We start from the raw sequence: 13,708 nt of genomic DNA, 5'->3' as shown, positions 1-13,708 counted from the left end.
TTATTAAAAGAAACCTATAGTATGATGTTCACCTAAAATGGTACTATCACTGGTATAAATCTTGTGCGATTGAGTATAAATATTATGCAGGTTGGCGATTAGATATTAGCCTACACATTCCATTCGTTTTTATTTCCCAGAGGGTTATAGTTTGGTAATTTATAGGCCACCTAATTCGTATCAGAAAATATATTTTCATAGCCACTTGAGTTTTTATTTGAACAAGAATTGATATATTCATTTCATTTGACACCTAGACATGGGTTGGTGTACTGTAAATAATAGGCTATATGCAGTCTAATATAAAAATAGACCAACTGGGCTGCAGGAAATCTAGTCATCCTGCTAGTGTGATTATCCCGGTGATTCATATATTATATTAATATATCATTTAAAGAACTAGGTCAGGAGCTTCTTGTTTGCTATACATTTCAAACAAGGAAAATTAACATTTATCCTAGTTGAAAAAGTCAGGCGCACTTATTTGCTTATATAGCAATATCTGGCAACCCAAAGACGCAATCTGTGTCAATTATTGCCGGGGCGACGTAGCAGCCCGGTGCGAATCTAAGGCCGTAGCCTATTTTTGATAATCGCCTTTTAAGCGTGAATTAGATGAATTTGCCATATTTCCTAAAGCATCCAGTGTTTACCGTATACAGCGTTTAGCTGTTTCTTTTGTAGTTTTGACCGAACAGTATCGCGTTGTTGCAGTCCTTTTGCAATACGGTGACAGGTGTTCAGACTACTGTTCAAGGTAGCCTGCAGCAGTATGAAGGCTTTCACGGAGCTCCTCCGATGGAATAGGTGCAATAAGGAGGTTTTGGCCTTTGTTTCTGCGTTATTTATGCCGTAGAGATTAAACGCCGCCTTGAAGGAACGCGAGCTAAGCATAAGAAGCAATACAATGTGATGGTGTCTAGACTGACAATGTCACAGCCGATCCTTTGAAAAAAAAACCTTTATTTACTATCATTAATTCACCATCGCGATCGTGTAGTGCGATGATTCGCGATCATGGCATATTCTTATTAGTGTTAAATCGCTCGATGTCTAACGGATAGTAGACAAATTAAGGCCGGAAGGTGGGTAGCCTACAGATAAGATGGGGTTCCGAAGTGAGGAGATGTGCTTGGCGCAATTGTTCCTGCAGTCCGGATCGGAATATGACTGCATAAGTGAGCTTGGAGAAATGGGACTGGTCGAATTCCGAGATGTAAGTATAGGCCCTATAGGCAACTGAAGTGAACTAACTGCCAATGTACAGTGAACATATCGCATGTAACAGTGTGACAGTGCTGCATGTAACTCTCATAATGTGTATAAGTGGACGCTTGTGGGTCCATTTGGTTACATTTGTACACTTACTGGTGGATAAATGAACACTGGGTAGTAATAGATATTATTTTTGTTTTGACTGTGGAGCGTTATGAACTGTCTGTTTTAAAATAATGACGTTTGTTTTTTTTAAAGCTGCAACTGTCATCAACTGTCATAAATTGTTATTGCCTACATAGCCTAGTCTTTGTTTCTGTGTAGGCCAATTAGAGCCGCCATAAATATGCCTGAATGTCCCCAATATGCAATATATAGGCCACTTACTCCATTTAGACGTCACTTGGGTAAAAGTAGAACACTACCAAAACTGTAGCTATTTGCACATGGGAACTAGTGTGTCAGCCTAATGTTAACCCTATAACTCTTAACTCTGACCCTGACATGGACCTTGGGAATATAGGGATGACCCTGTGGTAATCATCATTATAATTAACTTTATTTAGACAGGTAATCAATCATTTTATTGAAGGTCAAAAGAGAACTGAAGACGATTTTAAAAACAGCAGAAACTGTCGCACACAATCATGTGAGGAACTGTTCGGCTGACTGAATGTATGTCAGTGGCATCAACTTTACAACAGTTGACTTAATGGTGCCTGCTGTCAAAAGTCCTAAAGAATGTTTCCACCTTTCATGACCTCAATCAGGTATTATTTTTATTTGCACAGTACGTGACTGGAATGCTTCTCTTGTTACAGCTCAACCCGAGTGTCAGCTCGTTCCAGCGCCGCTTTGTCAGCGAAATCAAAAGGTGCGAGGAGATGGAGAGAATTCTGGGTAAGACAGCGATTGGAATGGACCACTAATACTATATATCTGCATGAAATGTCATCTGGACGCTGAACAGCTGATGGTTGCTATGGTGACAACAGACTGACCACATCTCTGATTATGATAGCATATAGTGAAACTAATCTTTTAGCCTATTAGTTCTAACTTGTTCTGATGTTTTACCCATTTAGACCTGAGGCCGATTCTAAAATAAATGTCTTCTAAATCATGACAGTTTTCTGAAAAGCCTATGTTTCTCTGTCAGTGGTGCTCAACCTTTTTCATGTCAAGTACCCCCAGAATGATCTGTATTTGGCCGCGGACCCCCATCTGAAAATATGTAGTTCCAGGATCTACATCGACAAGCTCATAGCGAGGCACCGAGTGCCACGCTGTGAGCTTGTAGATCTGCTATTTTTCAATAGCTAAGGTATAACATAATACACCAAAAGGGGTTCCTGTTCTGAATGGGTTCTTAATTTGACTCATCATAACAAGATGATCTTTGATTTTGGTTATTTCTTTCTATGACCAAGGCTACCTCTTAAGAGAGATCCGCAAGGCTAATATAGCTTTCCCAGAGGATGATGATGAAAGTCCAGTGGCTCCACCACCCAAACAAGTCCTTGAGATCATGGTAAATTATCTGTGCTTACCTTTGTTTGATTACGTATGAATATGCTAAGATATATAGTTTAAATGTGCTTGAGATCATGGTAAACTGTCTGTGTATGACAAGATAATAGTTTAAATGTGTATGACCTACCATAACCAACAACATGTCATGCAGTGTAGATTTGTTGCATTGCCGCTTGTCAACCAGTAGTGGTCATAACCCAGCACAGGATGTCTACTCTATGGGGTATTTCTCCATAGAAGAGCAGGGAGATCACCTCTCCAACCACCACCGTTTTGTTAGTTATATTGTAGTAAGATACATAAGTAGCCTGTGGCCATGTGGCACATAAGGTAAGGAGCCTATTTCTTGTTTCTGTAGTGTGAGACAGCTTTGTGTACAAGTAAGTAAACCCCCCAGCCATGATGTACAAGTACATCCCTTGGACATGACACCAGTATGGGGGCAGCAGGGACTTACCCCGATCCAATACTTGACGCTGAGTGTGAACTAAGTAGCAAGACATTGGGTCCAATGTTTAACCTCAACCTCCCTGACTCAGGGCGGACACTCTAACCACAAGGCCACTGAGTAGGTAATAGTTCTCTATTCCCAACTCTCTACCATAAAGATAGGTTAAAATCACCTTTTATTCACACACCTTTATTTAACCGGGTAAAACTATCAGTGAGATTACAAATCTCTTTTCCAAGAGAGCCCGGTTCAAGAGAGCAGCATAGAAAGGTTATCCGTCTTGATAAGGTATACCGGCAAAAAGCTACAAGCAGTGGTGGAAAGTAACTAAGTAACTAATACCATTTGAAAATAGCAGATCTACAAGCTCTCAATGCGTCGTGCTGCGACGCATTGAGAGCTTGTAGATTGGCTATTTTCAATAGACTTTCTACACATTTTGAACTTGTGAAATGGGACATTCTGCTATATGAGTACTACATTTTAGTACATTTTCAATTCCGTACTTTTACTTGTAACGAAGTAGTTCTAAATTGCAGTATTGGTACTTTTACTTAAAGTAAAACAGTCGAGTACTTATTTCCACCACTGAGGCTACAAGCTTACGTTGGATCTGCCGTGATGTTTCAGGAGCAGCTCCAGAGGCTGGAGATGGAGCTCAGCGAGGTCACCAGGAACAAGGAGAAGCTGCAGAGGAATCTGTTGGAGCTCACAGAATACACGCACATGTTGAAGATCACACGGACCTTCGTACACAGCCGCTCCAGAGTGAGTCTGTTTATCCCGTTTAGGCCTGACGTCGAAATAAATAAATAAAAAGTCTTCTGAAAGAATATATGTTCGAAGATTTGTGCAGCATTTTCACGATTTTTCAAAAATAGCAGACCTATGAGCTTGTAGATCTGCAATTTTTCAATAGTTAAACACCAAAAGGGGTTCCCGTACAGAATGGGTTAAATACGGCTACAGTTTAGGCCTGTTCGTCAACAGCCGTCTGTCACAAGCAATCCATACGCCCTGTCTCAGATTGATCTGTTTTCATGTCAGGTAAGACTCGGCGACATCTCGCTCTCGTGTCATGATATTTGTTTTACTACGCAAGGTTGTAATAGACAAGCACCCTGTAACTAATAGCACACAGTGTAGGTATTATTTATTTAAAGACCTGTAAAGGCCTCGGACAAAGCCAACTCGGATCGCGACAAGACGACGATGACAACAAACACAATATTTTGGGCCGAACAAAATTAGAAAGAAGAAAAAGGGTACAACACTTTTTTTGTTTGTTTTGTTTTTCTTTGTAATTATTTGTTCGGCCCAAAATATTGTGTTTGTTGTCATGATTTGTCACGATCCAAGTTGGCTTTGTCCACTGTCTTTAAATAAATACTTTTTGAAATGTCTGGGGAAAAATGAATGGGGAATTTTTTCCTGGGCCAGTCAAAAGAGAGGTATCTAGTCTAGAGAAGCTAAAGCCAATACACATCTTTACGTGTATAGATCAAGTGTGGGGGTTACCAAAACACTTTCCATGTGTTAGATGCTTGTCATAAAGACTTGACAGAAATCTGATTTTTCAAATGTGTTTTTTATATGTACTGTAGCATGAGGCTCTTGGTCCACAGTATGAAGAATTCCCCACCATGGAGACAGACTCTGTGACCGGATGTACTGGCATGCAAAGACTAGGAGCCAAGCTGGGGTGAGTTACAGTATGCTTGATTTATATTTGGCTGCGCATCGATCGTGCCGCACACCAAAGATATGCAATCTACAAGCTCACAGAGTGCCACATTGAGACGTGTTGTGAGCTTGTAAAGCGGGAGTGTGTGACTCTGCCTGCGCAACTAAGTATAAATCCGTCTTTATAGCATCAGAGACAGTTACGCTATATATAAGATTGCTGACATGACTGGCATGATATGAATCTGGACTCATGTTGAACTGTCCTGGCCATAGATTTGTATCGGGACTTATCCAGCGAGTAAAGATAGAGGCTTTTGAGCGGATGCTGTGGAGAGTCTGTAAAGGTTACACCATCCTCAGCTACGCCGAAATGGATGAGAACCTCACTGATTTGGACACTGTGAGTTCAATAACGCAACTATTAATGGACATGATATAGCGAGACATGCTATCCACAGAAATGTAATATATAACGGTAATAACATATCTATTGTTACAGGGCGAGCTCAACAAAAGCGTTGTGTTTCTCATCTCATTCTGGGGTGATCAGATTGGCCAAAAGGTTCAAAAGATCTGTGACTGGTAAGTTTGTTGCCATACACTTGCTAACTTCACCTGAGAATACATTGTTATTATCGGATGCCTCGATACCGTGGTTTTAATAATATTTTGCATCGCCGTGTGCTTGGTTATCCCCTCAGTTACCACTGTCATCTTTACCCTCACCCCGAGAATGACGAGGAGAGAGCGGATGTGATGGATAGCCTAAGAACACGCATGCAAGACCTTAACAATGTAGGACTTTGATACACCTTTTGCCAAAGGCTAAAACGGCCATAGTAATAAAAGTGTGTTACCGAAAACTCTGCAACATTGCAATCAATTCAGGCTCCATACAGACATAAATAAACGTGCTCTCTCCCCCAGGTGCTGCACCGTACAGAGGACTACTTGAAGCAGGTGCTGCAGAAGGCCTCTGAGTCAGCCTTTACGTGGGTTGTGCAGGTGAAAAAGATGAAGGCTATTTATCACATACTCAACCTCTGCAGCTTTGATGTCACCAACAAGTGTCTAATAGCAGAAGTGTGGTGTCCTGTTAATGACCTGGCGAACCTGCGCGGGGCACTAGAGGAAGGTTCGGTGAGTGTGTTGCTAAAACAGTCATTAACCACGTCTTGTGGCTAAATAAGACGTGTCTATAAGCTGTCTATAAGAGGTGTGTGCATGCGTGCGCGTCTGTCTGTCTGTGTGGGGCACATGCATGCGTGCTTGTGTGCGCGTGTGCATGCGTGAGTGTGTGTGCGAGCGTGTGTCCGGAGCTAATCTAAACGGCCTTGAGGTTTGTGCAGGCGGGTTTAGTACACTGTTTCAATCTAAAATGTTGAAATTCCAGTCACGAGCTCCACTGATTTTATTCTTCTTGAACTGCACTTTTACAATGGAAGTCACTGGGGCTTGGATTGGACTGAAATGGTGCCCCAAACTGAGAAAATACTACAGCTCACATCATGAGCTCACATCATGAGTCCACAACACTACATTATGAGCTTGTAGATTGGCTATTTGTAACTTATTTTTTTTGTAAAAGATTTGTTTTAGGCTTTTCTGCCTTTATTGATAGATAAAAGTGAAGAATGACAAGAAAGAGGGAGAGACAGAGGGGGGACATGAAGCAAAGGTTGCCATGAACGGGACTTTAACACACGCAACGCGCTGTCAGGCCTTTATGTGGCATGCCCCAGGCATGCCACAGGCATTACAACTTTTGCAATCTTTTGTTTTTGAAACATATGAAATATCGATGACATAATATGAGTTATTCACCCTTTTCAGAGAAAAGGTCAGGCAACTGTACCGTCCTTTGTGAACCGGATCCCAAGTACTGACACTCCACCCACCTTGTTGAGGACCAACAAATTCACACGTGGCTTCCAGAGCATCGTGGAGGCCTATGGGGTTGGAGACTACAGGGAGGCCAGCCCAGGTAAGAACAGATGCATGTACAATGTGTTGGTCTTATGTGTAACCCGATCAATGTCTCCAATATTCTCAAAGGACACGAGACATTTTTAACCCAATTAGACCTGAGGCCGATTAAAAAACAAAAAACAAAATCTTCTAAATCCTAAAAGTTTTCTGAAAACCCTACGTTTCTATGTCGGTGGTGCTCAAACTATTTCATGTCAAGGACCCCCAGAATGATCTGTATTTGGACGACGCGGACCCCCGTCAGAAAATATGTTTTTCCAGGGACCCTCCCAGAAACAAAGATTTCAGTTCAAAACATTCGCTCTGAAAGAATATAATATTCAAAGATTTGCACTACATTTTCATGATTTATTTTTTCATGAAACCCACCAAAAGGGTTTCCCGTCCTGAATGGGCTAATAATGTGTGTGTGTTTTTTTTGTTTTACTGCAGGTTTGCGATAGATTTAGGTACAAGTGTGTTTAATCCTTTTTCTTATGTCTGCAGCTCCCTACACCATCATCACATTCCCTTTCCTGTTTGCTGTTATGTTTGGGGATCTTGGGCATGGCCTGGTCATGGCTCTCTTTGGCCTGTGGATGGTGCTGACAGAGAAGGGTTACAAAAGAAAAAGATCCAGCAATGAGGTAGAAAATATCCCTGTGGTCATTTGTACGATGCATTTTTTCTTTGTTATTTATTATTCCCCGGAATGACGGCATTCTACTGTATCTCGGTTAAGATTTGGATCATGTTCTTCGAGGGACGTTACATCATCCTGATGATGGGGCTTTTCTCGGTGTACACTGGGCTGATCTACAACGACTGTTTTTCAAAGTCCATCAACATATTTGGCTCTGGTTGGAGTGTCAGGGCTATGTTCATAAACCAGCAATGGACGTGAGTCATCAATAGCAACATCCTCAGACATGCAAAGCATGCAGCTATGCATGTTATTATAGGACAATAATAGTTGTCTGGAGTTTTTACCCCATTGAGTCACAGTACACCTTATATTTCTGATGGCCATTTTCCAAAGCATACTGTAGTTTTTTGTTATTGTTATTTTTTTGCCAGTGTGTTTTTATTGACCTGACTTCCCTGGCTTTTTTAATTCATACTTTCAGGTCATAAGCTCACTTTACAATTCTCAGTTCTGGCTGATATTTATATCCAAGTGACAAAACAATTTGTTTTAGAGACACATTTTTAGCAAAAAACCTTTTAGATCTGCACTATAAGCTGCATTAAAAAATAATATGGATAACCTGTCTCAAGCGAGTTTCAATACATGCAAAATGAATTTAAACCATTGGGTTCCTCAAAAACATCAGCTACGATAGGCTTTGGAAAATTGTCAGCAGTAATGTAATGTGTATGTATCATAAGTCATAGTCAATACTTTGCGTTAAGTTGTATCTTGTATTGGTATGTGTTTGTTTATATAATGTTTGGCCAATTAAATTAATATGTTCATTTTATATTGCAGAAATGAAACCCTCCAAACAAATGCATTGCTCACCCTTGACCCCAATGTCACTGGTGTGTTCAATGGACCCTACCCATTTGGCATTGATCCTGTGAGTATCCCCAGATATCAACAATATAATTAGTGTCTGGTGCAGTATTTTGTGAATTGTTATTTTTTTATGTTTCCAATGCTCTTGACAGATATGGAACATGGCAGTGAATCGCTTGTCCTTCCTCAACTCTTACAAGATGAAGATGTCCGTCATAATTGGTGTCATACACATGAGCTTCGGAGTGGTGCTCAGTGTCTTCAATCACTTGTGAGTGAATGAATGAATTATATTGTTGTAGTAAACCCGTCTGTACCGATGTTCAAGTCCTGCAGGTTAATACAAGTGTTCTCTCCCTCTAGGCATTTCCAGCAGAAGTTTAATGTCTACCTGCTATTTCTTCCTGAGCTGCTTTTCCTACTGTGTCTCTTTGGCTACCTGGTCTGCATGATTCTCTACAAGTGGGTAGCATTTGGTGCGCGTGACTCCCAGCTGGCCCCGAGCATCCTCATCCACTTCATCAACATGTTCCTAATGCAGGGAGGAGATGTTACTCCACTCTATCCAGGACAGGTTTGTGTTGTGTTCATTGACTGTTGAGGATACACAATCATACCGTGTCAAATATGAAAGGTCCTACTGATGACATTATTTTCTGGTCATCATTTCATTAATTTAGTCTGGTCCCAAAATGATCGGTTTTGGTTACCTTTTGTAAGCCGACGAGTTTTCACACCACAAAGGAAACAATCCCCTGGGGCTTTTTTGTGTGTGAGGGGGGGGGGGGGGATTTGTCCGGGATTTGCTGATAGCATTCTGTACAGCACCTTGTAGATATTCGTGTCCTTGTATTATTGTATCTCTTATGTGGACATAAATACATTATTAAAATGTGTGTGTGTGTGTGTGTGTGTGTGTGTGTGTGTGTGTGTGTGTGTGTGTGTGTGTGTGTGTGTGTGTGTGTGTGTGTGTGTGTGTGTGTGTGTGTGTGTGTGTGTGTGTGTGTGTGTGTGTGTGTGTGTGTGTGTGTGTGTGTGTGTGTGTGTGTGTGTGTGTGTGTGTGTGTGTGTGTGTGTGTGTGTGTGTTGGTGTGTTGGTGTGTGTGTTGGTGTATGGGTGGGTGGGTGCGTACCTTGACTCCCCAGACTGGACTACAGATCTTTCTAGTGGTGGTAGCTATGCTGTCCGTTCCTGTGCTGCTGTTAGGAAAGCCTCTGTATCTCTACTGGTTGTACCGTGGAGGCAAAGGCCTGCGCAGACGCAGGGTGAGTTTGGGAACCCCTTTTGGTGTTTTTGTAAGCTTTATGTAATGCTTTAGCTATTGAAAAATACCAGATCTACAAGCTGATAGCGTGGCACCAAGTGCAATTCATTTATATTTTCATTTAAATTGCATTTTAATCAAATCTGATTTCTCTAAAGATGTGTCTCAGTCTGGACACTCGGACACAATGCATTACATACATTGCAATGCATTGTGAGCTTATACAGTAGATGTGCAATTTACTTTGAGTGACACCATCATACGAGAGTATAAAGCCTTACTCACACCTACAGTATGTGATACGCCTGTGGCATGTTTTGAGTTTCTCACGTGATTATTAAAGCTATTGTCTTAACTCAGGGCTATGAGAGGGTGAGGCGCGTGAGTGAAGATGACAACTCTACAGTGCCGTCCTATGAAGAAGATGAAGAAGAGGGACTTGATGAGGTGACCGACAGAGGAACCATGCCCAAAGAGGTCAGGCATTTTTCCATCCATCCATGCCAAATATTTGATGTAATCACAACTTAGCCCTTAATACTGAATTTTATAATACTGAAATATGCGCATGCTCTAAAATTGGATCGGTTCAAATGTTATTTCCGTGCGTTTGCCCTCACGTGTAGCTCAGCCCCAGCTCTATTCATGATTTTATGTTATTTATTTTATTTTTTATAATTTGTTAAATTTGATGTCAATGATTTGTATCTACTCTATGGACCCCCTTTGTGTCTGGAATAAAGTGAATTAATTGAATTGTTAAATTATCACCAAGTTCAAATTAATTTCCCTCAAAACCATTAATATAATGCTGCCTTTTGAATGTATATTTTAGGGATTGAGTTATTTTTTCCCAGCATAATTTTGAACCACATTAATTGGTTCAGATCCCTAAAAGTTGGTTCGGAACTGGAACGAAAAAATACAGTTCTTGCCCTGAAGTGGGAACCAATGTGGGCGTGTCACTATTCAGGTTGGAAGATGCAGTCATGCAGATGTGATATAAACCGTTATAAAAAAATAAAGAACGGAACCAACGTTCTTTTGTTGGAAAACGGGGCCTCACTGTCTTATATATGCTTTTGTCTGTGTTGCAGTTTGACTTTGCAGATGTTCTCCTGAACCAGTCCATCCATACCATTGAATACTGCTTGGGCTGTATCTCCAACACTGCGTCCTATCTGCGTCTCTGGGCCCTCAGCTTGGCCCATGCCCGTAAGTCCAGATATTCCCACACCCAACTCTGCTACGCCGGTGGTTTTCAACCCTTTTCACATCAAAACTAAAGTATGTTCTGTTTTCGTTGGATAAGATTTTGTCTACAATTCCATGCTTTTGGCAAACGTTGATAAAATGTTTAATTCTTTACATTCTCTAATTGTGTATAATTCTTGTAAATTAAGTAGTGCAGATGATTGTAACTGACAATAATGTAATTCTCGAGAGGTCCATTTACGGGTCCATTTGGTTTAATTTTACGCTCTCTAGAATTAAAGATCTATATAAGGTTCCATTTGGTTACCATCATTTAGCCGGGGACCACCTGGAACCCCCTCAAGGACCACCGGTGCTGCGGTATTCATTTGTTGTTGGTCGTGTGCTGCTGCTGCCGTTTTGTTCTTCTAGAGCTGTCTGAGGTTTTGTGGACCATGGTGATGCGCCTGGGTCTGAGGTTCACCACCAGAATAGGAGTGTTGTTCTTGGTGCCTGTATTCGGCCTCTTCGCTACACTCACCGTGTCCATCCTACTGGTCATGGAGGGCCTGTCCGCCTTTCTCCACGCTCTCCGCCTCCACTGGTGAGTATACGGCCTCATGTCCATGAACCTGAACGTGAACCTGAACTACAATGTAGGGTAGGTTTATTAACCCATTCTGAGCGGGAACCCCTTTTTGGTGTTTTAAGCGTTATGTTATAATTTAGCTATTGAAAAATAGCAGATCTACAAGCTCATAGCACGCCACCGAGTGGCGCGCTACGAGCTTGTAGGTCTGCTGGTTTTGAGAAATCGTGAAAATGTGCCTCAAATCTTTTTTCAGAGTTTCAGTTTTTAACTCAAATATTTACAGATGGGGGTCGGCGGGCCAATTACATATCATTTTTGGGGTCCTTGACATGAAATATTGAGATTCTCTGATATAGGTTTTTCAGAAAAAAGGACATTTTAAAAAGATTTTTATTTATTTCGACGTCAGGCCTAAATGGGTTAACAACGTCCCTATTATAGGCGCATCGTTATAGGCGAAGTGTTGTTTTTAAGTGTAATGTACAAATGTACAGAAATGCTATAACAGCACATCGGCAACGCAATTGCAATGCGACAATGTTGTTTTCTATAGTCGATGTACGACAAAGTATTGGGCTTAAGTAGTTAACAAGCGCTTTGTTCCTTCTGTGTCGAAAGACATCGCTACAGTGTAATTGCTAAAAATGAAAGAAAAAAAATAATGTCAATTTCAGGGTGGAGTTCCAGAACAAATTCTACCATGGGACAGGTGTCAAGTTTGCCCCCTTCGACTTCTCCCTGATGCCCTCCGTATTTGAGCAAGATGGCTTACTGTAACAAAGGGACTCGGCTGTATTGGACGTGCGTGGGGAAATGGATGACTTTTATAATTAAGAAGGATGCTTAAGGTTTGAGCAATGCACACTGTGATACTGACAACAGACAGGAACTCATTGTTATAGCAATGTTTTTCCACCATGACAATGTTTAAACTATATATTATCGGCTGCACTGACTGCCTTATATTGCCACCGTATCCAGCAAACCTCTGAAAACACTGGGGTTCAAAATTCGTAATTATTTAAATTATTTGAATTATCGCATTTTGTAGGTAGGCTACAGTATATGCTATACGATTGGTTAGTCCATAAATGGGCAAATTCTAACATTTGATTTGCTTTGTGCTGTGTAAAATAGTTTTTTGTAATATTTATTACTTGCAATTAACATATGTTCGGGGCAATACAAATATGTTACAACAGTACACTTCATATCACGCATCCTGATTTTGAGTGCCATATAGACTAGCTCCCAATTATGACAAGTGAACAGCCAAAGGGTTGTGAAGTTATTCAATGCTGCTTATTTATGTGATGAAGATACTTTATGGCAAAGATCATCAAAGTTCCTCTGATAAATCTTGTTACTAATATTAAGGAAAGGAAAAAAAAATAAGTCATCACAACCTTTTAGTGAAAGCTACTGTCACAACGCACTTTTCAAACAACAATGTAGAAATGATTGTACAAAAACAAAAGAAAATCTGAATTTCCAACAATGACTGTGATGATGCCAAATGAAAATAATCTTCAACTGTTTACCGTTTACTTTAATTTAATGCTTATTTAAAAAAAGAACCTCCCCTGCAATAAATAGGGAAATGTTCATGAAAAAGTCAAGACGCCTTAGTTCTTCCTTCAGACATGATACTGCTTATAGTATGATGATGATAGTGATGATTGGTTAAATTATAATTATTTAAGCCTAAATTGTTGTCAGTATAAGGCTCTGATCCTATATTACAATTTTTGTGTTGGATAACGGTTGCAAGAAATGCCGTCAAATAAAATGTTTATGCTCAAAGATATATTTCCTGTTTCCCTGCAAATCTAATTCAATCGTCTCTACAGTATGTTTTCGTGTTTCCTGACACTGAGAAACTGACTTGTTTGACCATCGCGATGGTTGACCAACGCGATGTGAAAACACAAACAAACATGGGATAGCCTACAGTACTATACACTGGTCGACTACGGTTAGAGTCTAACCACCAATCTCCCATTTTGAGCCGCCCGCGATAATTGCGCTGAAAACCTTGACCCGTCCGCCCGCCCCGCGGGTCAACCTGTGGGACCTCACTGCTATCTGTGATGTCACTTAACTATTTATACTGTTGATGTGGAAAAGCATACACACAGATTGGACACGTGTATGCTTTTTGGTCTGACTAACTTTGGCTAGCCTGACGTCAGTGTGCACTTTTGAAACGGGTGATGATGATAACCTATTCAGTTCACCGTGGCTTTTCACCTCGGATGTTTGTGTTGCAAAGATAGCAGATCTAC

At 40.8% G+C, this 13,708-nt stretch overlaps 1 protein-coding gene across 1 annotated transcript; it reads left to right on the top strand.

The window, feature by feature from the left end:
* Positions 1-634: 634 nt before the first annotated feature.
* atp6v0a2a (ATPase H+ transporting V0 subunit a2a) lies at positions 635-13,042 on the top strand. The gene is made up of 20 exons (XM_080755774.1): positions 635-1,216; positions 2,037-2,115; positions 2,646-2,746; positions 3,830-3,967; positions 4,804-4,901; positions 5,159-5,285; positions 5,385-5,467; positions 5,587-5,680; positions 5,813-6,025; positions 6,719-6,869; positions 7,361-7,500; positions 7,596-7,753; positions 8,343-8,433; positions 8,525-8,643; positions 8,736-8,946; positions 9,519-9,638; positions 9,998-10,114; positions 10,735-10,852; positions 11,264-11,435; positions 12,098-13,042. Exons 1-20 carry the CDS (start codon positions 1,106-1,108, stop codon positions 12,198-12,200), a joined length of 2,544 nt encoding a protein of 847 aa, XP_080611900.1. The 5' UTR covers positions 635-1,105; the 3' UTR covers positions 12,201-13,042.
* Positions 13,043-13,708: the final 666 nt, after the last annotated feature.

Source organism: Protomyctophum bolini, assembly GCF_963924005.1.
Source record: "Protomyctophum bolini genome assembly, chromosome: 22".
Taxonomy (NCBI): domain Eukaryota; kingdom Metazoa; phylum Chordata; class Actinopteri; order Myctophiformes; family Myctophidae; genus Protomyctophum; species Protomyctophum bolini.
Note: the sequence above shows the minus strand (reverse complement) of the source record. Positions and strands in the feature narration are given on the sequence as shown.